Source organism: Eucyclogobius newberryi, unplaced genomic scaffold (assembly GCF_026437365.1).
Source record: "Eucyclogobius newberryi isolate DKJ021-1_F unplaced genomic scaffold, fEucNew1.0.hap1 SCAF_8, whole genome shotgun sequence".
Classification (NCBI taxonomy): domain Eukaryota; kingdom Metazoa; phylum Chordata; class Actinopteri; order Gobiiformes; family Gobiidae; genus Eucyclogobius; species Eucyclogobius newberryi.
Window position 1 is genome coordinate 40,270,015 of NW_027316500.1, and position 26,117 is coordinate 40,296,131.

General features: G+C 50.4%; 1 protein-coding gene across 1 annotated transcript in view; it reads right to left on the reverse strand.

Moving 5' to 3' along the window:
* Nucleotides 1-26,117, reverse strand: part of kif20ba (kinesin family member 20Ba) — a 127,514-nt gene that overhangs the window by 75,945 nt on the left and 25,452 nt on the right. The window contains exons 6-13 of the mRNA XM_072436357.1: nucleotides 21,941-22,136; nucleotides 20,474-20,585; nucleotides 19,472-19,543; nucleotides 19,205-19,351; nucleotides 16,806-16,968; nucleotides 15,985-16,134; nucleotides 13,092-13,202; nucleotides 11,213-11,352 (exon numbers count right to left, since the gene is read on the reverse strand). Of these exons, the coding sequence (XP_072292458.1) occupies nucleotides 11,213-11,352; nucleotides 13,092-13,202; nucleotides 15,985-16,134; nucleotides 16,806-16,968; nucleotides 19,205-19,351; nucleotides 19,472-19,543; nucleotides 20,474-20,585; nucleotides 21,941-22,136 (1,091 nt within the window). The remainder of the gene's footprint in view (nucleotides 1-11,212; nucleotides 11,353-13,091; nucleotides 13,203-15,984; nucleotides 16,135-16,805; nucleotides 16,969-19,204; nucleotides 19,352-19,471; nucleotides 19,544-20,473; nucleotides 20,586-21,940; nucleotides 22,137-26,117) is intronic.

The window sequence follows — 26,117 nt, forward strand, 5'->3', positions numbered from 1 at the left end:
AGAGAGCAGACAAAAGTCAAGACCGCAGCAGAAACTGTGGCAACAAGAGTTTTGATTTTTGGTTGTACTGTTGCTCAGAATGACTGGACTGAGATCAACAAAGCACCAAAGACATTTTATTAGAAAATGGAAGACACACAAGTCTAGTGATAATCTCCCTCGACCTGGGGCCCCATGCAAGATCTCACCCTGTGGGGTCTAAATGATCAAAAGAACGGTGAGCATAACTCCCAGAACACCACGAGCGGAACTAGTGCATGACCTGCAGAGAGCTAAGAAACAAAGGCCAACATAAGAAAGACACTACGACGCCAGGGACTCAAATCCTGCAGTGCCAGGCGTGTCCCCCTGCCTAAGCCAGCACCTGTCCAGGCCCATCTGAAGTTTACAAGGGCCATTTGGATGATCCACAAGAGGATTGGGAGAATGCCATGTGGTCAGATGAAACCAAAATAGAACGTTTTGGTAAAAGCTCAACTCGTTGTGTTTGCATGGAAAAGAATGCTACGTTGCATCACAGAACATCACACCTACTGTGAAGCCTGGGGCGGGAACATCATGCTGTAGGGGCGGGAACATCATGCTGTAGGGGCGGGAACATCATGCTGTAGGGGCGGGAACATCGTGCTGTAGGGGCGGGATCATCGTGCTGTAGGGGCGGGAACATCGTGCTGTAGGGGCGGGAACATCGTGCTGTAGGGGCGGGAACATCGTGCTGTAGGAACATCATGCTGTAGGGGCGGGAACATCGTGCTGTAGGGGCGGGAACATCGTGCTGTAGGAACATCGTGCTGTAGGGGGGGGAACATCGTGCTGTAGGGGCGGGAACATCATGCTGTAGGGGCGGGAACATCATGCTGTAGGGGCGGGAACATCGTGCTGTAGGGGCGGGATCATCGTGCTGTAGGGGCGGGAACATCATGCTGTAGGGGCGGGAACATCATGCTGTAGGGGCGGGAACATCGTGCTGTAGGGGCGGGATCATCGTGCTGTAGGGGCGGGAACATCGTGCTGTAGGGGCGGGAACATCGTGCTGTAGGGGCGGGAACATCGTGCTGTAGGAACATCATGCTGTAGGGGCGGGAACATCGTGCTGTAGGAACATCGTGCTGTAGGGGCGGGAACATCGTGCTGTAGGGGCGGGAACATCGTGCTGTAGGGGCGGGAACATCGTGCTGTAGGGGCGGGAACATGGTGCTGTAGGGGTGGGAACATGGTGCTGTAGGGGTGGGAACATCGTGCTGTAGGGGCGGGATCATCGTGCTGTAGGGGCGGGAACATCATGCTGTAGGGGCGGGAACATCGTGCTGTAGGGGCGGGATCATCGTGCTGTAGGGGCGGGAACATCGTGCTGTAGGGGCGGGATCATCGTGCTGTAGGGGCGGGAACATCGTGCTGTAGGGGCGGGAACATCGTGCTGTAGGGGCGGGAACATCGTGCTGTAGGAACATCATGCTGTAGGGGCGGGAACATCGTGCTGTAGGGGCGGGAACATCGTGCTGTAGGAACATCGTGCTGTAGGGGCGGGAACATCGTGCTGTAGGGGCGGGAACATCATGCTGTAGGGGCGGGAACATCATGCTGTAGGGGCGGGAACATCGTGCTGTAGGGGCGGGAACATCGTGCTGTAGAGGCGGGAACATCATGCTGTAGGGGCGGGAACATGGTGCTGTAGGGGCGGGAACATGGTGCTGTAGGGGCGGGAACATCATGCTGTAGGGGCGGGAACATCGTGCTGTAGAGGCGGGAACATCGTGCTGTAGGGGCGGGAACATTGTGCTGTAGAGGCGGGAACATCGTGCTGTAGGGGCGGGAACATCGTGCTGTAGGGGCGGGAACATTGTGCTGTAGGAACATCATGCTGTAGGGGCGGGAACATCATGCTGTAGGAACATCATGCTGTAGGGGCGGGAACATCATGCTGTAGGAACATCATGCTGTAGGGGCGGGAACATCATGCTGTAGGAACATCATGCTGTAGGGGCGGGAACATCGTGCTGTAGGGGCGGGAACATCGTGCTGTAGGGGCGGGAACATCGTGCTGTAGGAACATCGTGCTGTAGGGGCGGGAACATCGTGCTGTAGGGGCGGGAACATCGTGCTGTAGGAACATCGTGCTGTAGGGGCGGGAACATCGTGCTGTAGGGGCGGGAACATCATAATGTAGGGGCGGGAACATCGTGCTGTAGGGGCGGGAACATTGTGCTGTAGGGGTGGGAACATCGTGCTGTAGGGGCGGGAACATCGTGCTGTAGGGGCGGGAACATCATGCTGTAGGGGCGGGAACATCATGCTGTAGGAACATCATGCTGTAGGGGCGGGAACATCGTGCTGTAGGGGCGGGAACATCGTGCTGTAGGGGCGGGAACATCGTGCTGTAGGAACATCGTGCTGTAGGGGCGGGAACATCGTGCTGTAGGGGCGGGAACATCATGCTGTAGGGGCGGGAACATCGTGCTGTAGGGGCGGGATCATCGTGCTGTAGGGGCGGGAACATCGTGCTGTAGGGGCGGGAACATCGTGCTGTAGGGGCGGGAACATCGTGCTGTAGGGGCGGGAACATCGTGCTGTAGGAACATCATGCTGTAGGGGCGGGAACATGGTGCTGTAGGGGCGGGAACATCGTGCTGTAGGGGCGGGATCATCGTGCTGTAGGGGCGGGAACATCGTGCTGTAGGGGCGGGAACATCGTGCTGTAAAGGCGGGAACATCGTGCTGTAGGGGCGGGAACATGGTGCTGTAGGGGCGGGAACATCGTGCTGTAGGGGCGGGAACATCGTGCTGTAGGGGCGGGATCATCGTGCTGTAGGGGCGGGAACATCGTGCTGTAGGGGCGGGAACATCGTGCTGTAGGGGCGGGAACATGGTGCTGTAGGGGCGGGATCATCGTGCTGTAGGGGCGGGAACATTGTGCTGTAGGGGGGCGGGAACATCGTGCTGTAGGGCCGGGAACATTGTGCTGTAGGGGCGGGATCATCGTGCTGTAGGGGCGGGGGAACATCTTGCTGTAGGGGCGGGAACATCATGCTGTAGGGGCGGGAACATCGTGCTGTAGGAACATGGTGCTGTAGGGGCGGGAACATGGTGCTGTAGGGGCGGGAACATCGTGCTGTAGGAACATGGTGCTGTAGGGGCGGGAACATGGTGCTGTAGGGGCGGGATCATCGTGCTGTAGGGGCGGGAACATCGTGCTGTAGGGGCGGGAACATCGTGCTGTAGGGGCGGGAACATCGTGCTGTAGAGGCGGGATCATCGTGCTGTAGGGGCGGGGGAACATCGTGCTGTAGGGGCGGGAACATCATGCTGTGGGAACATCATGCTGTAGGGGCGGGAACATCGTGCTGTAGGGGCGGGAACGTCGTGCTGTAGGGGCGGGAACATCGTGCTGTAGGGGCGGGAACATCGTGCTGTAGGGGCGGGAACATCGTGCTGTAGGGGCGGGAACATCGTGCTGTAGGGGCGGGAACATCGTGCTGTAGGGGCGGGAACATCGTGCTGTAGGGGCGGGAACATTGTACTGTAGGGGCGGGATCATCGTGCTGTAGGGGCGGGAACATCGTGCTGTAGGGGCGGGAACATCGTGCTGTAGAGGCGGGAACATCGTGCTGTAGGGGCGGGAACATCATGCTGTAGGGGCGGGAACATCGTGCTGTAGGGGCGGGATCATCGTGCTGTAGGGGCGGGAACATGGTGCTGTAGGGGCGGGATCATCGTGCTGTAGGGGCGGGAACATCGTGCTGTAGGGGGGCGGGAACGTTGTGCTGTAGGGGGGCGGGAACATCGTGCTGTAGGGCCGGGAACATCGTGCCGTAGGGGCGGGATCATCGTGCCGTAGGGGCGGGAACATCGTGCCGTAGGGGCGGGAACATGGTGCCGTAGGGGCGGGAACATGGTGCCGTAGGGGAGGGAACATGGTGCCGTAGGGGCGGGATCATCGTGCTGTAGGGGCGGGATCATCGTGCTGTAGGGGCGGGAACATCGTGCTGTAGGGGCGGGAACATCGTGCTGTAGAGGCGGGAACATCGTGCTGTAGGGGCGGGAACATCGTGCTGTAGGGGCGGGATCATCGTGCTGTAGGGGCGGGAACATCGTGCTGTAGGGGCGGGAACATCGTGCTGTAGGGGCGGGAACATGGTGCTGTAGAGGCGGGATCATCGTGCTGTAGGGGCGGGAACATTGTGCTGTAGGGGGGCGGGATCATCGTGCTGTAGGGGCGGGAACATCGTGCTGTAGGGGCGGGAACATCGTGCTGTAGGGGCGGGATCATCGTGCTGTAGGGGCGGGAACATGGTGCTGTAGGGGCGGGATCATCGTGCTGTAGGGGCGGGAACATTGTGCTGTAGGGGGGCGGGAACATTGTGCTGTAGGGGGGCGGGAACATCGTGCTGTAGGAACATCGTGCTGTAGGGCCGGGAACATTGTGCCGTAGGGGCGGGAACATCATGCTGTAGGGGCGGGATCATCGTGCTGTAGGGGCGGGAACATCGTGCTGTAGGGGCGGGAACATCGTGCTGTAGGGGCGGGAACATCGTGCTGTAGGGGCGGGATCATCGTGCTGTAGGGGCGGGAACATGGTGCTGTAGGGGGGCGGGATCATCGTGCTGTAGGGGCGGGAACATCGTGCTGTAGGGGCGGGAACATCGTGCTGTAGGGGCGGGATCATCGTGCTGTAGGGGCGGGAACATGGTGCTGTAGGGGCGGGATCATCGTGCTGTAGGGGCGGGAACATTGTGCTGTAGGGGGGCGGGAACATTGTGCTGTAGGGGGGCGGGAACATCGTGCTGTAGGAACATCGTGCTGTAGGGCCGGGAACATTGTGCCGTAGGGGCGGGATCATCGTGCCGTAGGGGCGGGAACATCGTGCCGTAGGGGCGGGAACATCGTGCCGTAGGGGCGGGAACATGGTGCCGTAGGGGCGGGAACATGGTGCCGTAGGGGCGGGAACATGGTGCTGTAGGGGCGGGAACATGGTGCTGTAGGGGCGGGAACATGGTGCTGTAGGGGCGGGAAGATCGTGCTGTAGGGGCGGGAACATCGTGCTGTAGGGGCGGGATCATCGTGCTGTAGGGGCGGGATCATCGTGCTGTAGGGGCGGGAACATCGTGCTGTAGGGGCGGGATCATCGTGCTGTAGGGGCGGGATCATCGTGCTGTAGGGGCGGGATCATAGTGCTGTAGGGGCGGGAAGATCGTGCTGTAGGGGCGGGATCATCGTGCTGTAGGGGCGGGAACATCGTGCTGTAGGGGCGGGAACATCGTGCTGTAGGGGCGGGATCATCGTGCTGTAGGGGCGGGATCATCGTGCTGTAGGGGCGGGATCATCGTGCTGTAGGGGCGGGATCATCGTGCTGTAGGGGCGGGATCATCGTGCTGTAGGGGCGGGAACATCGTGCTGTAGGGGCGGGAACATCATGCTGTAGGGGCGGGGGAACATCGTGCTGTAGGGGCGGGAACATCGTGCTGTAGGGGCGGGATCATCGTGCTGTAGGGGCGGGAACATGGTGCTGTAGGGGCGGGAACATCGTGCTGTAGGGGCGGGAACATCGTGCTGTAGGGGGGCGGGAACATCGTGCTGTAGGGCCGGGAACATCGTGCCGTAGGGGCGGGATCATCGTGCCGTAGGGGCGGGAACATGGTGCTGTAGGGGCGGGAACATGGTGCTGTAGGGGCGGGAACATGGTGCTGTAGGGGCGGGATCATCGTGCTGTAGGGGCGGGATCATCGTGCTGTAGGGGCGGGAACATCGTGCCGTAGGGGCGGGAACATCGTGCCGTAGGGGCGGGAACATGGTGCCGTAGGGGCGGGAACATAGTGCCGTAGGGGCGGGAAGATCGTGCCGTAGGGGCGGGAACATGGTGCTGTAGGGGCGGGATCATCGTGCTGTAGGGGCGGGATCATCGTGCTGTAGGGGCGGGAACATCGTGCTGTAGGGGCGGGAACATCGTGCTGTAGGGGCGGGAACATCGTGCTGTAGGGGCGGGGGAACATCGTGCTGTAGGGGCGGGATCATCGTGCTGTAGGGGCGGGAACATCGTGCTGTAGGGGCGGGATCATCGTGCTGTAGGGGCGGGATCATCGTGCTGTAGGGGCGAGAACATGGTGCTGTAGGGGCGAGAACATGGTGCTGTAGGGGCGGGATCATCGTGCTGTAGGGGCGGGAACATCGTGCCGTAGGGGCGGGAACATCGTGCTGTAGGGGCGGGGGAACATCGTGCTGTAGGGGCGAGATCATCGTGCTGTAGGGGCGGGAACATGGTGCTGTAGGGGCGGGATCATCGTGCTGTAGGGGCGAGAACATGGTGCTGTAGGGGCGGGATCATCGTGCTGTAGGGGCGAGAACATGGTGCTGTAGGGGCGGGATCATCGTGCTGTAGGGGCGAGAACATGGTGCTGTAGGGGCGGGATCATCGTGCTGTAGGGGCGAGAACATGGTGCTGTAGGGGCGGGAACATGGTGCCGTAGGGGCGGGAACATGGTGCTGTAGGGGCGGGATCATCGTGCTGTAGGGGCGGGATCATCGTGCTGTAGGGGCGAGAACATGGTGCCGTAGGGGCGGGAACATGGTGCCGTAGGGGCGGGAACATGGTGCCGTAGGGGCGGGAACATGGTGCTGTAGGGGCGGGATCATCGTGCTGTAGGGGCGGGACCATCGTGCTGTAGGGGCGGGATCATCGTGCTGTAGGGGCGGGACCATCGTGCTGTAGGGGCGGGATCATTGTGCTGTAGGGGCGGGAACATCGTGCTGTAGGGGCGAGATCATCGTGCTGTAGGGGCGAGAACATTGTGCTGTAGGGGCGGGATCATCGTGCTGTAGGGGCGGGGGAACATGGTGCTGTAGGGGCGGGAACATGGTGCCGTAGGGGCGGGAACATGGTGCTGTAGGGGCGGGATCATGGTGCCGTAGGGGCGGGAACATGGTGCTGTAGGGGCGGGAACATGGTGCCGTAGGGGCGGGAACATGGTGCTGTAGGGGCGGGAACATGGTGCCGTAGGGGCGGGAACATGGTGCCGTAGGGGCGGGAACATGGTGCTGTAGGGGCGGGATCATCGTGCTGTAGGGGCGGGACCATCGTGCTGTAGGGGCGGGATCATCGTGCTGTGGGGGCGGGACCATCGTGCTGTAGGGGCGGGATCATTGTGCTGTAGGGGCGGGAACATCGTGCTGTAGGGGCGAGATCATCGTGCTGTAGGGGCGAGAACATTGTGCTGTAGGGGCGGGATCATCGTGCTGTAGGGGCGAGAACATTGTGCTGTAGGGGCGGGATCATCGTGCTGTAGGGGCGGGGGAACATGGTGCTGTAGGGGCGGGATCATCGTGCTGTAGGGGCGGGACCATGTGTTTCTGTGAAGGGACCAGGACGTCTGGTGGGCGTAAAGACAGAATGAATGTGGTCAAACCTCCGTCCATCAGCGAGGGCCTTGAAGATGAAACGCAGCATGACAATGATCCAAACCCTCAACAGAGTTCTGTAAGAAGCATTTCAAGGTCCTCAAGTCCAGTCTCCAGATCTCAAGAAAATCTTTGGAGGAAGTTGAAAGTCTGCGTTGCCCAGCGACAGCCCCAAAACATCACTGCTCTAGAGGAGATCTGCAGGAGGAATGAGCCAAACTAGGCCGGGCAAGTTCATTTGTAGAGCATAAGTCAAAGTGCTTCACACAGCACCAGTGAGACAAAACCTTCATTTCTATTTGTTCAATAGTATTCATCATATAGTTCAAACGACCAGCAACAGTGTGTAAAAACCTTGCAGAGACTTACAGAAAACATTTGTCATTGCCAACAAAAGAGTACCGTACTTAACAGACTTTAACACTTTGAACTCTGCGGTCATTATAACAGTGAGTTGAACTTATAGATTTGACTGGCACTAGCAGGAAGTGCAAGTGTTGGACACCCTGTAGAAGAAGACATCAGAGGAAGCACTGTCCAGGGGACACGTCATGTTCTCTGTATTTGAAGCTTCAAAACGCTGTGTTTTATTATGATCAGACTCATATTCATGGAGAAATGAGTCCAATTGGTCCACGAGCCCCGGTTCAGAAGAAAACAGGCGTGTCACTGTTGTGTACTATAATATCTGGTTACAACGTGGCCACCTGTGGTTGTATGTGGACAATTTCTATTTTCTTTGTACATTTCGTGCTTGTATAGCCTGAAAAGTATGATATATAAAAAGTATTGAGATGAACTTTTGTTGACCAAATACTTATTTTACTAGTTTAGTAATATTACTAATAAATTCTTAAAAAATGTGTGGATTTATTTCTCACTAAGTCTCACATAGTTTAAGTGTATTCCTGATGAAAATGACAGGCCTCCCTCTTTTTAAGAGGGAGAACTTGCACAATTGGTGGCTGACTAAATACTGTTTTGCCACTGTATCTATTTTGATTAGCTCCAAAACACAGGTTTTACCCAGGGGTTTTCCACCTCCTCATCTGCAGTAACGCCTGTACAGCCTTTGGTTTAGACTCGAGGATAGAACAAGAGTCCTAGACTTTTTTATTTTTAAATAGTGAAAAGCACTTCTCAAACTGTTGATTACCATTTAAATGGATATGTCTTTCTAAGTGTCAAAGGGGGTGCAAAAAGAGAATTGCACCTTTTTTTGTACATTTAATGTGTAGCCAGAGATTGGACCTATATTTTGAAGAAACTATCAGATTATGTATGGAAATGTATAGTTCATGCAAATACAGATTCAAAAACTTTCTCAGCGTCCGAACTGATTATTACTGCTTTGTTTAGTTGTGTTTGTGTTTGTCTCATGTGTGCAAGGATCGTCTTGTCGTCTTGTGTTTGTCGTTTGTCATGAATCCTGTCTGATCTTTGTGGATTTAGTTTGGGAGGATTTGTTCCATTCTTTTGGACATAAATGAGGTGTATAAAAGATAGTCACATTCATAATAGAAATAGGTCTATATGAGGCACAGTCCAGTCGCTCCTTCACTTCTTTTGATATGATGGCCTCTTTCACACAAGTGCCCAGTTAAAAGCTGAAAAGAGTTAGTGTGTCTTTAGAGCTTTATACACTCTGAGGTGTGTCTTTAGAGCTTTATATCGCTCTGAGGTGTGTCTTTAGAGCTTTATACCCTCTGAGGTGTGTCTTTAGAGCTTTATACACTCTGAGGTGTGTCTTTAGAGCTTTATAACACTCTGAGGTGTGTCTTTAGAGCTTTATACCACTCTGAGGTGTGTCTTTAGAGCTTTATACCACTCTGAGGTGTGTCTTTAGAGCTTTATACACTCTGAGGTGTGTCTTTAGAGCTTTATAACACTCTGAGGTGTGTCTTTAGAGCTTTATACACTCTGAGGTGTGTCTTTAGAGCTTTATACACTCTGAGGTGTGTCTTTAGAGCTTTATACACTCTGAGATGTGTCTTTAGAGCTTTATACACTCTGAGGTGTGTCTTTAGATCTTTATACACTCTGAGGTGTGTCTTTAGAGCTTTATACACTCTGAGGTGTGTCTTTAGAGCTTTATACACTCTGAGGTGTGTCTTTAGAGCTTTATACACTCTGAGGTGTGTCTTTAGAGCTTTATACACTCTGAGGTGTGTCTTTAGAGCTTTATACCACTCTGAGGTGTGTCTTTAGAGCTTTATACAGCTCTGAGATGTGTCTTTAGAGCTTTATACACTCTGAGGTGTGTCTTTAGAGCTTTATACACTCTGAGGTGTGTCTTTAGAGCTTTATACACTCTGAGGTGTGTCTTTAGAGCTTTATACACTCTGAAGTGTGTCTTTAGAGCTTTATACACTCTGAGGTGTGTCTTTAGAGCTTTATACACTCTGAGGTGTGTCTTTAGAGCTTTATACACTCTGAGATGTGTCTTTAGAGCTTTATACACTCTGAGGTGTGTCTTTAGAGCTTTATACACTCTGAGGTGTGTCTTTAGAGCTTTATACACTCTGAGGTGTGTCTTTAGAGCTTTATACACTCTGAAGTGTGTCTTTAGAGCTTTATACACTCTGAGGTGTGTCTTTAGAGCTTTATACACTCTGAGGTGTGTCTTTAGAGCTTTATACACTCTGAGGTGTGTCTTTAGAGCTTTATACACTCTGAGGTGTGTCTTTAGAGCTTTATACACTCTGAGGTGTGTCTTTAGAGCTTTATACACTCTGAGGTGTGTCTTTAGAGCTTTATACACTCTGAGGTGTGTCTTTAGAGCTTTATACACTCTGAGGTGTGTCTTTAGAGCTTTATACACTCTGAGGTGTGTCTTTAGAGCTTTATACACTCTGAGGTGTGTCTTTAGAGCTTTATACACTCTGAGGTGTGTCTTTAGAGCTTTATACACTCTGAGGTGTGTCTTTAGAGCTTTATACACTCTGAGGTGTGTCTTTAGAGCTTTATACACTCTGAGGTGTGTCTTTAGAGCTTTATACACTCTGAGGTGTGTCTTTAGAGCTTTATACACTCTGAGGTGTGTCTTTAGAGCTTCATGACGGCAGGTTTCAAAGACACTGGGAATGTTCCAGATTGAAGGGACATGTATGAGAGTGAGAGCTGACAAGGGGATACATCTGGGGGTAAATCATGCCAAGAAAGTGAATCAAGTGCTGCCAGACAAATCTCTTAAGAGCAGCAGCAGAATGAAATGACAAAGTGAACAGTGTGTGAAGCTGCTGGTGCCTCTGGAGGTCACTGAACTTAAAGGGTTAGATCCTCCAGAGGCTTCAGTTCTGCATAAACCCTTCTACTGGGCCACTCTTAACCAAAGCTCACAAGCAGAAACGGCTCCTGTGGATCCAGAAATGCACAGAGACTCATTTTCAAACACTGTTCACTGATGAGTGTCGTGACTCGTGGCCGTGACTCGTGGCCGTGACTCATGGCCGTGACTCGTGGCCGTGACTCGTGGCCGTGACTCGTGGCCGTGACTCGTGGGGAGCTGGTGTGAAAATGACCTCTGAAGTATGTGGAGTTTCTGACCTGCTCGTGCCCCAGTCATTTACAACAATCACATGGTTTGAAACTCTGTTGTGCAGCATCATTTGGAACACAGTGCAGTGTGTTCTTGCTACTACATGGTTCAGCGATGAGCTGCATCTACTACATGAATCTGACCATATTAAAAGCTTAATGCTACACATGTCTCATCCTGGAGTCATCTGGGCCCACTCTGGGTTCTGACCTCAGGATTCATATTCTGTCCTAACCGCAAGTCCTTTGATGAGGGTAAAATGGAATAATAAATATGGTCTCTTACGCGTAGTCCTTCTGCATTTCAGAGAAGATCTCTGAGAACTCTTTGCTGATCTCCTCTCTGACCCTGGCCTCCATCACCAGGCTGTGGTCCAGCTCCTGTTTGAGCTGGACCTGCAGCCGCCCCAGCAACGCCACCTGGCTCTGAAACAGCAGCACACAGAGGTTACTTTAGAATGTGTTTCTATGAAATTGATGCAAGTCATTTTGTTGAATATCGGTGGTGTAGAGGTGTGGAGGACTTGTTTTTTCAGGCTCTTTCAAATCACTCTGAGCTCTGCGCCCCCGTCACCAAAGCTCGTCCCTCCACTTCTATATCCTCCTCACCCTGGTCTTAAAGCTCCATTCTCACAGCAGCGACTGTTATCAGTGTTTGGTAGCGTTACTTTTAAAAGTAACTCGTACCATTACCTCATTACAGCCTTGAAAACTAACACTGTACTTTACTGCGCTACTGTGTTATCAAAATAACACCTTAAAAGTACTCTTGTGTTACCAATAAAGAACATATATATATATATATATATATATATATATACCTATATTGTTATATCATATAGAGAGATAGAGACAGATGTATATCTATAGAGAGAGAGAGAGAGAGAGAGATTTATAGAGAGATAGATATATAGATATGTGCCTGACCACACGGAAAATTGCAAAAAGTCAAAAAAGATTTTCGTTTTTTTGCAGAATGTACAAGTTGAAGTCCCGTAGAAGCCACTCCGTGCTTCAGATAACAGTATTGGTTAAAAGTATACATTGAGTGGTTTTCGGGTCTTTTCCGTGCTCCGCTCGGGGGTTTTACCTATTTTCCATATGAACTGCAGCAGCTCAGTGTTGATATTTTTTCAACCAATGGGCTGCGAGCACATGGCTACTTAAGCAGCAGCTACGCAGCTACGGAGCTAACCTACGGGAGACATTTGTTTCATTCATTTCTCCAGACTTTCTCCAGAGCTTATGATGACGAAAAGAAAGTGCCCCCGGTCCTCATGGCGTAAGAAGTCACAAGATACATTGCAATCCCTGCTGCATGCTAAAATGATATGGACAAAATCTTCCTGTTAGCCGCGAGCTAAGTTGGGAGCTAGGCTAGCGCCATGTTCGTTGTTTGTTGTTATCGGCTTCTCTGTGGCTTATTTTTCGGCGTTGTTCTGTACAAATCCTATAATTATGTTGTATTTTTTGACCCGTGGGTTGTGTGGCTCGTGCTTTATGTGTGTTTTATGGTGCTTTGGCGTTAGTTTTCGTGGCTTTTGCCTCCGGGTTAGCTCCGGGGCTAACAGCTAGCTGCTGAATAGCTGAATCAAAAGTACATTTAAAATAAAAGGGCAAATTAAAAAATAAAAGTGATAACTATAATGATGTAGATAATGTAGAGAGGTGGTAGTAGGGCCTGTTTTCTAAGAATCCAACAACATTATTTAGAATAAAATGTTATTTTTAAATTCAACTGGACTTCTGGATGGTACAGATGTGATTTGATAATCTGAAAATGTAATTTCACTTTAACTCTGTGTTTGTGTAGATTGTTACCGTTAGCGATTAGTGTAATAAACATTTCTTAAATCTAAGGTTGTTCTGAGTCAGTGTGACAGTGTGAGGAGGGGAGGGGCTTATCTCAATGAGATGCAAATGAGCACATTGTCCTCCATGTGACACAGGGCAGGAATGTTTGGGGGGCGTTTTCTCAGTAAAAGTTTTTCAGACGTGTAACATTCAAATGACCACAACTTATTCAAATATGATCAGATCAACATGAGTGAGACATCATTGGAGAGATCGAGAGGGATAGATATAGAGATATAGATATATCTATATATATATCTATATATATATAAAGAGAGACTGAGTGAGTATATAATAGGATTAAGGCTGACCTGGTATGTCTTTTTAGAGATGAGGATGTCCTCATGTCCTGTAGTGTCCTCCAGACAGCTGCTCTGGGTGTCCTCCATCAGGCTGGCCTCGTACTCGTCAGCTTCAGCCTCCTGACAACACAAGAGAAAAAGGACATTCACTAAGCAGTAACTAGCAAACAATCAGCATTTAGCAATGCTACACTGATATTGTTGTCAACAACATTAGCCTTGCTAATATGTGGCAATATGAAAACATTTTAAACCTTTACAATTGATTTAATCTGGTTAACCTGTTACTATTTGGCCCTGTGCACAATGGTCAGACCCACATGTCATTGCTTATTAAAAGAGGATGTTACATTCCACATGTGAGTGTGATGCATCATGGGAAAGCTTAGGCCTTCTAGTTTCTGCAGATGTGCACATGTCACACTGTCAGGGCTTCAGAACTTACACTACAGACGCACAAACATGAACAAAACATCATTTTTTTAGTCTCGCCTGAATATTGTCCATGTGTAATGGTCCTGAGCATGACATACTTCATTGTGTGTTTATGCTGTTCACTGTACATGATGTTGTCATGACAACAACTGTGTAAAGTTTCAGATCTCTAGGAACAGAAGCATTTTGGTGCTTTGACCTTTTTTGTATCAAAAAGTATATTTGGAACAAGTGATCCAAATATGTGCCAACTGTGCCAAACTGTTTGATTACAATTTTAGCTCCTCTATGATCATAAAACATACATTTTGATGTTTTGTAGGCCACTAATACATATTATAACTGCTGAAAACAATGAATGTGAAAATGTGTAAATATGAGTTTACCCATGAATTTCCCATATAGAGGTGAAAAATATCTATCTATATCTATATATGTGGTCTGCTGAGAGCGAGGAGGCTCTGAGGGACTGCTTCAGCACCACTGTCTGGACTGAGCTTTATGACCCACATGGGGAGGACATCAACACCATCACAGAGTGCATCACGGACTACATCAACTTCTGTTTTGAGAACATTGTTCCCTCCCGGACGGTGCAGTGTTTTCCAAACAACAAGCCATGGATTAACCGTGAACTGAGGGCTCTGCTGAAGGAGAAGAAGAGAGCCTTCAGGTCAGGGAACAAGGAGGAGCTGAGGACTGTGCAGAAGGAGCTGAGGAGGAAGATCAGGCAGAAGATACAAGAGGAGGAGCAGCTGCAGCAGAAGAACATTCAGGGAATGTGGAGAAGCCTGAAAACCATCTCAAGCTTCAAAATCCCCCCTGTCCAAACAGAGGGGGATCTACAGTTGGTGAATGAGCTAAATTCTCACTTCCTGAGATTTGATCAATCACCCACCCCTCCCCCTGCACAGACCACTCCCCCTGCACAGACCCCTCCCCCTGCACAGACCCCTCCCCCTGCACAGACCCCTCCCCCTGCACAGACCCCTCCCCCTGCACAGACCCCTCCCTCTGCACAGCTGCATGCTCTCTCTTCCACAGCTGGACAATGGGCCGCACCCGTTCCTCTTCACACCTTTGCTTCGGCCCATCAGCTCCCCACTTCGCCTGGACTCACCCATCCCCCCAGCACACGGTCCCCCTACCAACCACTGACTGTCACAGCAGCACAGGTGAGGAGTGAGCTGAAGAGCAGGACTTTGTGGACTGGTGTCAGCGGAACCACCTCCTCATCAACGCGGGGAAGACCAAGGAGATGTTGGTGGACTTCCACAGAGGCCACGCCCCCCTCACCAGTGAACATCCAGGGACGGGACATTGAGAGAGTGACTCATACAAGGACCTGGTGTTCATCTGAACCACAAACTGGACTGGACTCATAACACAGACTGTACAGGAAGAGCCAGAGTCGGCTCTACCTCCTGAGGAGACTCAGGTCTTTTGGAGTGACAGGGCCACTCCTGACAGGGTCGCTCCTGACAGGGCCACTCCTGAAGACCTTCTCCTCCTCTGTGGTGCATCAGCTCCTGTAGGTGTGGTCATCACAGAGAGGGAGAGGAAGAAGCTGGACAAAGCTCCGTCCTGGACTGTCCTCTGGACTCGGTGCAAGAGGTGGGGGACAGAAGGGTCCTGGCTAAACTCACATCTATGCTGGACCATGAGTGTCGCCCCCTGCAGGACACTCTGTCCCCTGCAGGACACTCTGTCCACTCTGGAGAGCAGCTTCAGTGACTGATCCACCCTCGCTGTGTGAAGGAGACGAATACTGTCATACCCATGTGCAACACGAAGTTGAGAGCCCCTTTGCGGAGTGGCATCTCCTCAAAGGGGCTCTCAACTTCATGGGCCGCTATGAACGGGGTGTCCTTGGACGTGATCTGTGCCTCTTGGACATCCCCCAATACTTTTGCACGATTTTACAGGGTGAATGTGGTTTCCCCACAACCGCTGGAAGAGGTTCTCTGGCAACACTCTTCTGCGTCCCATTGAGCTATGGTTTTGTCTATTCCTCGGGACCCTGCTGATATTCGTCATCCAGTGCTTTATGCACCGCCTCTGGCGGTCATCCAGGATTCATAGAACCGTAGTTACAGTGGTAACTTTTGTTTTCGCCCGCACAGGCAGTATTGAACAAGTTGAAGTGCACTTTAATTTTTACAATTGGTCCGTTTGTGGTTTAAATTCCTGGATTTTAATTTCTAAGGTTCAAAATGAGGGACCGCCTTCCCGTGCAGTTGCCATTGTAACCCAACTGCCTCGGCACACTGTTCTCCCCTCAACCATTCCCTAGGCTTAGACCTGACCCCTAAAAATGCTATATATCAATTGGAAATTAATCAATATAAATTAGAATTATTTGACGCATGTCTGACACCCCTGGTCCAAAACGTCCATATGGGTGCCCCCACTACAAAAGACTGTACATGTTCATTAAAAGGTAAAACAGGACATGAGTATGTGGCACCTGTACATCCTCCAGGCTGGTGTCCCACACACTGAGCGAACTCCTCCTCCTCCTCATAGGACGCTCCTCAGAAGTGTCCAGCACAAAGGACACTTCAGTGGAGGTGCACGCAGGCAGCAGCTGCTGGTTTTTGGAGTTCAACACAACCACCTGGAACCAGACCAACACCTTTGATTAAAGGAGCACAAGTGTATTTGAGGCATTGTGTTAAAACAAGACCCCAGCAGAAGGCACATTCGCCCCAAGAGTGAACCAGTATCTAGGAGACATATTATGCTTGGTATTGAACTATAACATAAGTAGAGAATTATTTTATATTTTGTTCACTGTAAACCACAATATTGGTCTAAAACAGCTTACAGAAAGGGGAAATTTCTGCTTCATTGGACCTGTCCACGCAGCAGGCATGTGTGCCGTCCACTCCACCACTGAGCGCCCAGCAGTCGATTATTAGGCCACATGACATAAACTCCACAAGTGTCACATGGAGTCTTCATTGTTCAAATAATCACATTAAGTACAGGAAGGGGGTGGAGATTGGGGTGGGTGAAAACGGGTCTTTGAGCACCTCAGCGTCAGTTGCAGGACAATACAGGATTAATACATCACAATGCAACTTTGAGCTAATTACTGATGAAGAAACGCTGTTCTAACAAGATGAAAAGCTCACCAAAGTTGATTTTAAGAAGTAGCTGCTGTTAACAAAAATGTTGGCGAACCCTTCAAAAATGTCACATACTATTGCCTTCAGTAGGGTAGTAAACTACTAAGTAAGCTAAGAGTCAGTTAAGCAAGAAGTGGCATTGTGAGTATGTGTGTACCTTCTGAGCGACCGCAGAAAACTTGAGCACATTGAGCGTCTCGTCGTACATGGAGGCGCACTGGTTGATGTTGACGATCATACAAGCTCGGCCCCGCCCACACAGGAAGCTCTGCAGGTAGTGTGTCAGCTTACTCTCCCGGAACGGAACATGCTGGAGCAGTCTGGAGAGGACACAATTAGACACGGGACTTAAATATTGTGATACCTGCTGCTTGACTAATGACTGGTGTCCACTGCATGATCCATTTTTTGTAGTATATAATTTATGGGGTTTGAGCAGATTTCAGGGTTTGTACCAACTTGCACTTTGGGCCTCTCTCTGGAGTGGTGAGATCCCGTGATGAGATCCCGCCTGCAGCAGAGCCTGCGCAGCAGAGGAAACCATGTCCTCCCCGGCCAAAACGGGGCCACTAGCAGGAGACTGTGGCCCTCCTTAAGGACCCCGAGAAGTGTCTGATGAATCAGGGGGAATGAGGGAAATGCAATGGGGGCCAGTCGTGAGCCTGTGCGTCTTGACCCAGTAGGCTGGCCTCGTCCGCCAGCGAGAAATCGAGAACCATGTCGAGGAAAGTAGCTACCTGTGACAGCACCAGGCAGCTCTTTGCCAAGTTCACCCGCAGCCCCAAGTTGGCCACATGCCTGAGCACAGTCTCTGTATCTTGAAGCGTCTGCTCGCGGCCAGATAGGGCAGAATCCGCAACCCCTGGGCCTGCAAGGGGGACAAGGCTGCAGCGACGCACCGTCGCCTGGGGAGATCGCCTGGAGCACTTGTCTGAGGAAACATCACGCTTTGGGGGAGGAAACATCACGCTTTGGGGGAGGAAACATCACGCTTTGGGGGAGGAAACATCACGCTTTGGGGGAGGAAACATCACGCTTTGGGGAGGGAAACATCACGCTTTGGGGGAGGAAACATCACGCTTTGGGGGAGGAAACATCACGCTTTGGGGGAGGAAACATCACGCTTTGGGGGAGGAAACATCACGCTTTGGGGGAGGAAACATCACGCTTTGGGGGAGGAAACATCACGCTTTGGGGAGGGAAACATCACGCTTTGGGGGAGGAAACATCACGCTTTGGGGGAGGAAACATCACGCTTTGGGGGAGGAAACATCACGCTTTGGGGAGGGAAACATCACGCTTTGGGGGAGGAAACATCACGCTTTGGGGGAGGAAACATCATGCTTTGTGGGAGGAAACATCACGCTTTGGGGGAGGAAACATCACGCTTTGGGGGAGGAAACATCACGCTTTGGGGGAGGAAACATCATGCTTTGGGGAGGGAAACATCACGCTTTGGGGGAGGAAACATCACGCTTTGGGGGAGGAAACATCATGCTTTGTGGGAGGAAACATCACGCTTTGGGGGAGGAAACATCACGCTTTGGGGAGGGAAACATCACGCTTTGGGGGAGGAAACATCACGCTTTGGGGGAGGAAACATCATGCTTTGTGGGAGGAAACATCACGCTTTGGGGGTGCTTTTCTGCACAGGGGACAGGACGACTGCACTGTATTAAGGAGAGAATGAACGGGCCATGGCGTGTGGGATTTTGGGCCACAACCTTCCCTCAGTCAGAGCATTGAAGATGGGGCGTGGCCGAGTCTTCCAACATGACAATGACCTGAAGCACACGGCCAGGAGAACCAAGGAGTGGCTCTGTAAGATTCTGGAGTGGCCTAACTAATCTCCAGACCTAAATCTGATAGAAAACTTTGGAGGGAGCTGAATCTTTGTGTTGCTTAGCTACAGTCCCAAAACATGTGAGCGGTTTGCCTCCTGGTGCCACAGTTTCTCCAACAGTTAGCATTTCCTTGTGAATAATGGGCACTTTGACCTGATGTTATGAAAAAAACAGGTCACATTCTTCAAACAGAATTGTTGACTTTGTAGATGCTGTGGCCCTCCATTGTGAATTACATATATTTTCCCATTCTTCACCTGTCAAAACAAAATTACTCTTTCCAATTCAATTTTAATATATTTAGTAGATTGGCTATCCAGATTATAAATAAATGCATATACTTTAGATATTATTCCCCTTGAAAGGGCTTTAAGTTATAATGGCCGTTGCTTTGTTTTATTAATAGCTGTGGTTTTGCATTTGTAAATGTTCCTAAGTGAGGAGAAAACATTGGAGCTATGACCCTGATTCACTTCTGACATACTCATCTCCAAATGACACGTTTTCTGATAAATCCATGGAAAGTGTGTCCAACTTCATCACCTCTGTCAACCCTTCTAAAGGTCCATTATAGAGAATACTGTGAGAGTTAGAATCACAGCTAGTCTAGCGCCGCAACCGTTTTCAACTGCGGGTCATATGTTTGCATTCCCCATTGGTCCCATGTTTGTCAGAATATATTGATACTGTATCCATGCAGCGACGACCTTACTTTGCCTGTTGGTTGTGCCGCAGCGCGCTGATGCATTTCCCCAAGATGAGGAGAGAAGAGTTAATATTCCCAGCCTCCTTCAAACGCTCCCCTTTGTTCTGGGTTTTGGCACATCTCTCAGATCCAGCCAGGTCACATAAACAAAGTCTGCACAAAAAAGCACACTTTGGGTCATTTACAGTCACAGAGAGAGAGAAAAAATATAAACCATGTATATAAAAGGATATATCCATAGTCATCATTTTGTCTGGTGGATTAAATACTGACTCGCTGATGGCTGAAACCCTCGGCGTCCCGACTTTTTCAATCCTCAAAATGCGAATGGAGAAAATACTGTGGCTGAAAGACATTTACATTCAAGAACTTTACACTGCAACAAACAAAAACACCATCAGTTTTTGGCCCAAAAGCTTTGTTGAGACACTTTTAGCGTGAAATGTGACCAGCTGAACATGGCATATGTGCTGTCGCCTTAACCAAACAGCCACAAAGCAACATCAAAAACACCTTCATGTCACAATATGTGGGTACTTAAAATGTGCTGTGTTGAGCTGAAGTACATATACTTTTAGAATATGTTTGTAGAAGAACTCGCTGTCTCAAAGAAAGTTTGGCATAAGTATGTGTACATTTTGTACTATAGTAATAATAATAATAATAATAATAATAATAATAATAAATATACTAAGAACCACATATTAAAAAAAAAAATCACATTTAAAAAGACGGTCAAAAGAAATGTGAAATTCTTATTTTTTGTAAAATCCTACTTTTCTTAACAATTTTGAAGGCAAGTTGATTTGTAGAGCACAAGTCATACTCAAGGTAATACAAAGAGCTTCACCCAACAAGAAGAGTGCAGAGAAAATCCTTTCAGTCAAACACAGCTAAACAAAAATGTTTTTATCTTAGATTTGAACATTAGTAGTAGAACCTGTCTCACATCTTCAGGAAGAATGTTCCAGATTTTAGCTGCATAAAACTGAAACGCAGATTTGAGAAGGACATCAAACTGGAGGCACCTTCAATTTTATGGTTTTATTCATTGTGTAAACTCTTTTTATGTTCTTTCACTATGTGCAGCAATTTGGAAACTGTGTTGTTTGTAAAATGTGCTATAGAAATAAAGTCCTTTAGTTAGGTAGGTGCATCATAGGGTGAGGTTCTCCACTGTTGCCAGCAAAGGGCATTCTATCCTCACAAAGCCTGATGCTGAAATAAGTTCTTTTCAGACTGTAAGAAAGAAAATGCCATTTGAGCTGAGCTTACCTTCTGCTGGAGAGCTGGTTGAGTTTGGTGGAGGAGAAGCTCTGATTCTTTTTGCCCAGTTTGAGCACTCTGTAGGCCTCCTCGGCAGTGTCCACGTGCACCCAGCGCAGATCTGAGCAAAGCACAGGGATGTGAGCCATCTTTATACTGTAAAACCATCCCATGAGCACATTAGAGGCCTATAAAGCCTAGGGATGGGCCAACAGTAAAATAGTGCGGGTAATGCTCCTTGAGCGCTGACTGTTGTCATGGAGACTAAAAGGTGGCCAGTTCATCTAGCTGATGCATTCCAGTCCATAGAACTTTTAGTGCAGAAAAAGTATTTTTTCTGAAGAAACATCAATACTTGCTAACAAAGTACCTGTCAAAAGAAATGGTAGGGCTGATGCTACACATTTAGCCAATAGCTACTCGTACTACTCTATGGGCTGAAAATGAGATCAGATGAGAGGACCTTTAAGTTGTCCCAAAATGAGGAAATTCCAGTGTTGCAAAATAGATTAGGCATAGAAGTATAACAATAAAAAAACATAACTTGAATAAAAAACACTCTTGTAGAAAAACGCTTATAAAAAACCTTTCCTCCTAATAAAAATAACACACTTATTTACAGCTGTTATATACATAGAACATATTGCACCAGGATGATTGACATTATGTCACAGTATTGCACATGATTCTGAAGCTGATTGACACGTGTTCAGGGCTAACAGTGTTTGTTATAGAGTCTGAGAAACAGCGAGGGTGGAACAGTCACTGAAGCTGCTCTCCAGAGTGGACAGAGTGTCCTGCAGGGGACAGAGTGTCCTGCAGGGGACAGAGTGTCCTGCAGGGGACAGAGTGTCCTGCAGGGGGTGACACTCAAGGTCCAGCATAGATGTGAGTTAATACAAATCTCAAGTCTGTGCTATTTGACTTGAAACCAACAGGTTCAAGATTTTTAATATCTTAGTTTAGTTTGTATGTTCTGATCAGCTCCTTCCATGTTGTAAGCACAGATTCTTAACTTCCTCCGTCAGACTCAAGCGTCTGTCATCTGCAGTAAGGCCTGCACAGGAACCCCCGGCACAACGTTACAATGCATTTTTCAGACAGGGAAAGCTCGAAATACTCCCCAGTTCTTCTATTAAGAGTGTTTTTTGAAACTTCCTATAAGTTATGTCCTTTTCCTCTGTATCTACTGCGTTGTAACACCGAAATTTCCCCATGTGTGGACAATAAAGGATTATCTTATCATATGTAGTTGGTATTACTCGAGTTCTGCATGCAAAAAGGGAGTCATAAGTGCATTTGTACACGCGTAACTCTCGTTTTAATATCTAAGCATGTTCATTGGCTTCTGTGATTGGTTAAAAATCCACTGAGAGTCCCTCCTCTTTAGAGAGGGAGGAGTCAAACCTGATCTCTCGCAGACTGGGGCAGAGGCAGAAAGCACCCTGCTCTCTGAACACCACATATGGTTCTTACCTTTGACAAAGCTGTGTCCTTTGACATCCTGGGACAACCTCAGCACCATCCTCCTCTGGCTGCTGCTCGGGAGCGCCTCCAGCAGGTCGTGGATGTTCTCGTTGTAGATCTCGCAGAAGGACACCCACACGGAGAACTTTGTGTGCTCCCCCAGGTCCAGACTGATCTTGTCGTCTGATGTGACAGTGGACCCAAATATAGAACAGAATTATGAAAACTTATTGCAATTAACCCAGGGCTAACCCACTAACCCTGTGTGAGGGGCACAGAGGCAGACGAGTGTGTGTGAGGGGCACAGAGGCAGACGTGTGTGTGAGGGGCACAGAGGCAGACGTGTGTGTGAGGGGTACAGAGGCAGACGTGTGTGTGAGGGGCACAGAGGCAGACGAGTGTGTGAGGGGCACAGAGGCAGACGTGTGTGTGAGGGGCGCAGAGGCAGACGTGTGTGTGTGAGGGGCACAGAGGCAGACGAGTGTGTGAGGGGCACAGAGGCAGTCGTGTGTGTGTGAGGGGCACAGAGGCAGACGTGTGTGTGTGAGGGGCGCAGAGGCAGACGTGTGTGTGTGAGGGGCACAGAGGCAGACGAGTGTGTGAGGGGCACAGAGGCAGACGTGTGTGTGTGAGGGGCACAGAGGCAGACGTGTGTGTGTGAGGGGCACAGAGGCAGACGTGTGTGTGAGGGGCACAGAGGCAGACGTGTGTGTGAGGGGCACAGAGGCAGACGTGTGTGTGAGGGGCACAGAGGCAGACGAGTGTGTGAGGGGCACAGAGGCAGACGTGTGTGTGAGGGGCACAGAGGCAGACGTGTGTGTGAGGGGCACAGAGGCAGACGTGTGTGTGAGGGGCACAGAGGCAGACGTGTGTGTGAGGGGCACAGAGGCAGACGTGTGTGTGAGGGGCACAGAGGCAGACGTGTGTGTGAGGGGCACAGAGGCAGACGTGTGTGTGAGGGGCACAGAGGCAGACGTGTGTGTGAGGGGCACAGAGGCAGACGTGTGTGTGAGGGGCACAGAGGCAGACGTGTGTGTGAGGGGCACAGAGGCAGACGTGTGTGTGTGAGGGGCACAGAGGCAGACGTGTGTGTGAGGGGCACAGAGGCAGACGTGTGTGTGTGAGGGGCACAGAGGCAGTCGTGTGTGTGAGGGGCACAGAGGCAGACGTGTGTGTGTGAGGGGCACAGAGGCAGACGTGTGTGTGAGGGGCACAGAGGCAGACGTGTGTGTGTGAGGGGCACAGAGGCAGACGTGTGTGTGAGGGGCACAGAGGCAGACGTGTGTGTGTGAGGGGCACAGAGGCAGTCGTGTGTGTGAGGGGCACAGAGGCAGACGTGTGTGTGTGAGGGGCACAGAGGCAGACGTGTGTGTGTGAGGGGCACAGAGGCAGACGTGTGTGTGTGAGGGGCACAGAGGCAGACGAGTGTGTGAGGGGCACAGAGGCAGACGTGTGTGTGAGGGGCACAGAGGCAGTCGTGTGTGTGAGGGGCACAGAGGCAGACGTGTGTGTGTGTTCTTTTACCTTCATGTTGTGTCTTGGTGGAGTGGAGAACACTAGTGGATCCTGGGCCCTGTGAGGGAGAAACAGGGCCCGTACGTTAGGCCCGAACTTATAACCAGTACCAGGCGGTACAACCACTTATCGATTATTTTACTAATCCAGTCATTGATTCTTTTCTTCAATAAATAGAGTAATCACAGGGTTCAGAATAAGCGGTATCGCAAAATGCGACGCAATTTCTCTCAAATGTGATGCGTTCGTCAGAAAAAAGTGCTTTTGTATCTCAGCTTTTGCGATACAAATATTGTATAACCAAAGCGCCTAAAAGTACTGATCACTCGTCAATCGATCGGCATAACACATGTAGGACGCTGTGTGGACATGACACATGTAGGACGCTGTGTGGACATGACACAATGTAGGACGCTGTGTGGACATGACACATGTAGGACGCTGTGTGGACATGACACATGTAGGACGCTGTGTGGACATGACACATGTAGGACGCTGTGTGGACATGACACATGTAGGACGCTGTGTGGACATGACACAATGTAGGACGCTGTGTGGACATGACACATGTAGGACGCTGTGTGGACATGACACATGTAGGACGCTGTGTGGACATGACACATGTAGGACGCTGTGTGGACATGACACATGTAGGACGCTGTGTGGACATGACACATGTAGGACGCTGTGTGGACATGACACATGTAGGACGCTGTGTGGACATGACACATGTAGGACGCTGTGTGGACATGACACATGTAGGACGCTGTGTGGACATGACACATGTAGGACGCTGTGTGGACATGACACATGTAGGACGCTGTGTGGACATGACACATGTAGGACGCTGTGTGGACATGACACAATGTAGGACGCTGTGTGGACATGACACATGTAGGACGCTGTGTGGACATGACACATGTAGGACGCTGTGTGGACATGACACATGTAGGACGCTGTGTGGACATGACACATGTAGGACGCTGTGTGGACATGACACATGTAGGACGCTGTGTGGACATGACACATGTAGGACGCTGCTGTCTCAGACCACGAGACTGAAAGTGGGAGGAGCCACAGGTAAAGTTAGTGTCACAGATTCAGACTCAGAGGTCAGAGGTCAATAACTCCTGAACACAAAAGTCTTTGCAGATCATTCACTGCCAAAATATTCATATTTACACTGCAGAGACACAACCTCGTTTTTAACAATCAGATGTGTGTTTTGGGCTCAGCCAATCACACGCTCCGAATGTGCAGAGCCGAGACGCGTGCTTAGGGACCGTCATCAAATGTGCAGCTGGAGCCTAGACGAGAGTACTTAGGGACCGTCATCAAGTAGAAAAAACGAAAAATGGAATGGAACGTCAAATAGAGCTGTACAATTTGAATAACACATAAAATACACCATGTACAACACCACAGAAACCTTTATTTTTCCGAGTGTAATGACAATTAATATGTAAATGAGACTCCTGCAAATAGTCATCTGACTGATGATGATATGGAAGAAAGTTGTAAATAAGGCAATCTGACTTTGCGTTGATTAATTTGTTCAACAATTAATTTTATTTGCAAGTTTTATTTAAAGAAAAAATGTTTAAAAAGTATTTAAAAGTTAATTTGTTAAGAGTTTTCTTTAATACGTAATCCTACATCATAAGGCGCTGGTACAGCTGGCAGCCCGGTGTAAACGCTCCTTTTCTGCTATATTTTGTAAGACCGACCCCAGTGTCTGACACTCGGACCTGCAGTGTGGGGACCTGCAGTGTGAGGGACCTGCAGTGTGGGGACCTGCAGTGTGGGGACCTGCAGTGTGAGGGACCTGCAGTGTGGGGGACCTGCAGTGTGAGGGACCTGCAGTGTGGGGGACCTGCAGTGCGGGGGACCTGCAGTGCGGGGGACCTGCAGTGTGGGGGACCTGCAGTGTGGGGGACCTGCAGTGTGGGGACCAGCAGTGTGGGGGACCAGCAGTGTGGGGGACCAGCAGTGTGGGGGACCTGCAGTGTGGGGGACCTGCAGTGTGAGGGACCTGCAGTGTGGGGGACCTGCAGTGTGGGGGACCTGCAGTGTGGGGGACCAGCAGTGTGGGGGACCAGCAGTGTGGGGGACCTGCAGTGTGGGGGACCTGCAGTGTGGGGACCTGCAGTGTGAGGGACCTGCAGTGTGGGGGACCTGCAGTGTGGGGGCCCCAGGGCACCGTCCTCGCACCCTTTCTCTTCACCCTCTACACTAAAGACTTCAGACATGACACGGACAGCTGTGAACTACAGAAGTTCTCTGACCACTCTGCCATCATCGGACTCATCACGGACGACGATGACGCGGAGGACAGAGGACTGGAGTCAGCGGAACCACCTCCTCATCAACGCGGGGAAGACAAAGGAGATGGTGGTGGACTTCCACAGAGGCCACGCCCCCCTCACCAGTGAACATCCAGGGACGGGACAGACCACGCCCCCCTCACCAGTGAACATCCAGGGACGGGACAGGCCACGCCCCCCTCACCAGTGAACATCCAGGGACGGGACATTCAGAGAGTGACTCATACAAGGACCTGGTGTTCATCTGAACCACAAACTGGACTCATAACACAGACTGAACAGGAAGAACCAGAGTCGGCTCTACCTCCTGAGGAGACTCAGGTCTTTTGGAGTGACAGGGCCACTCC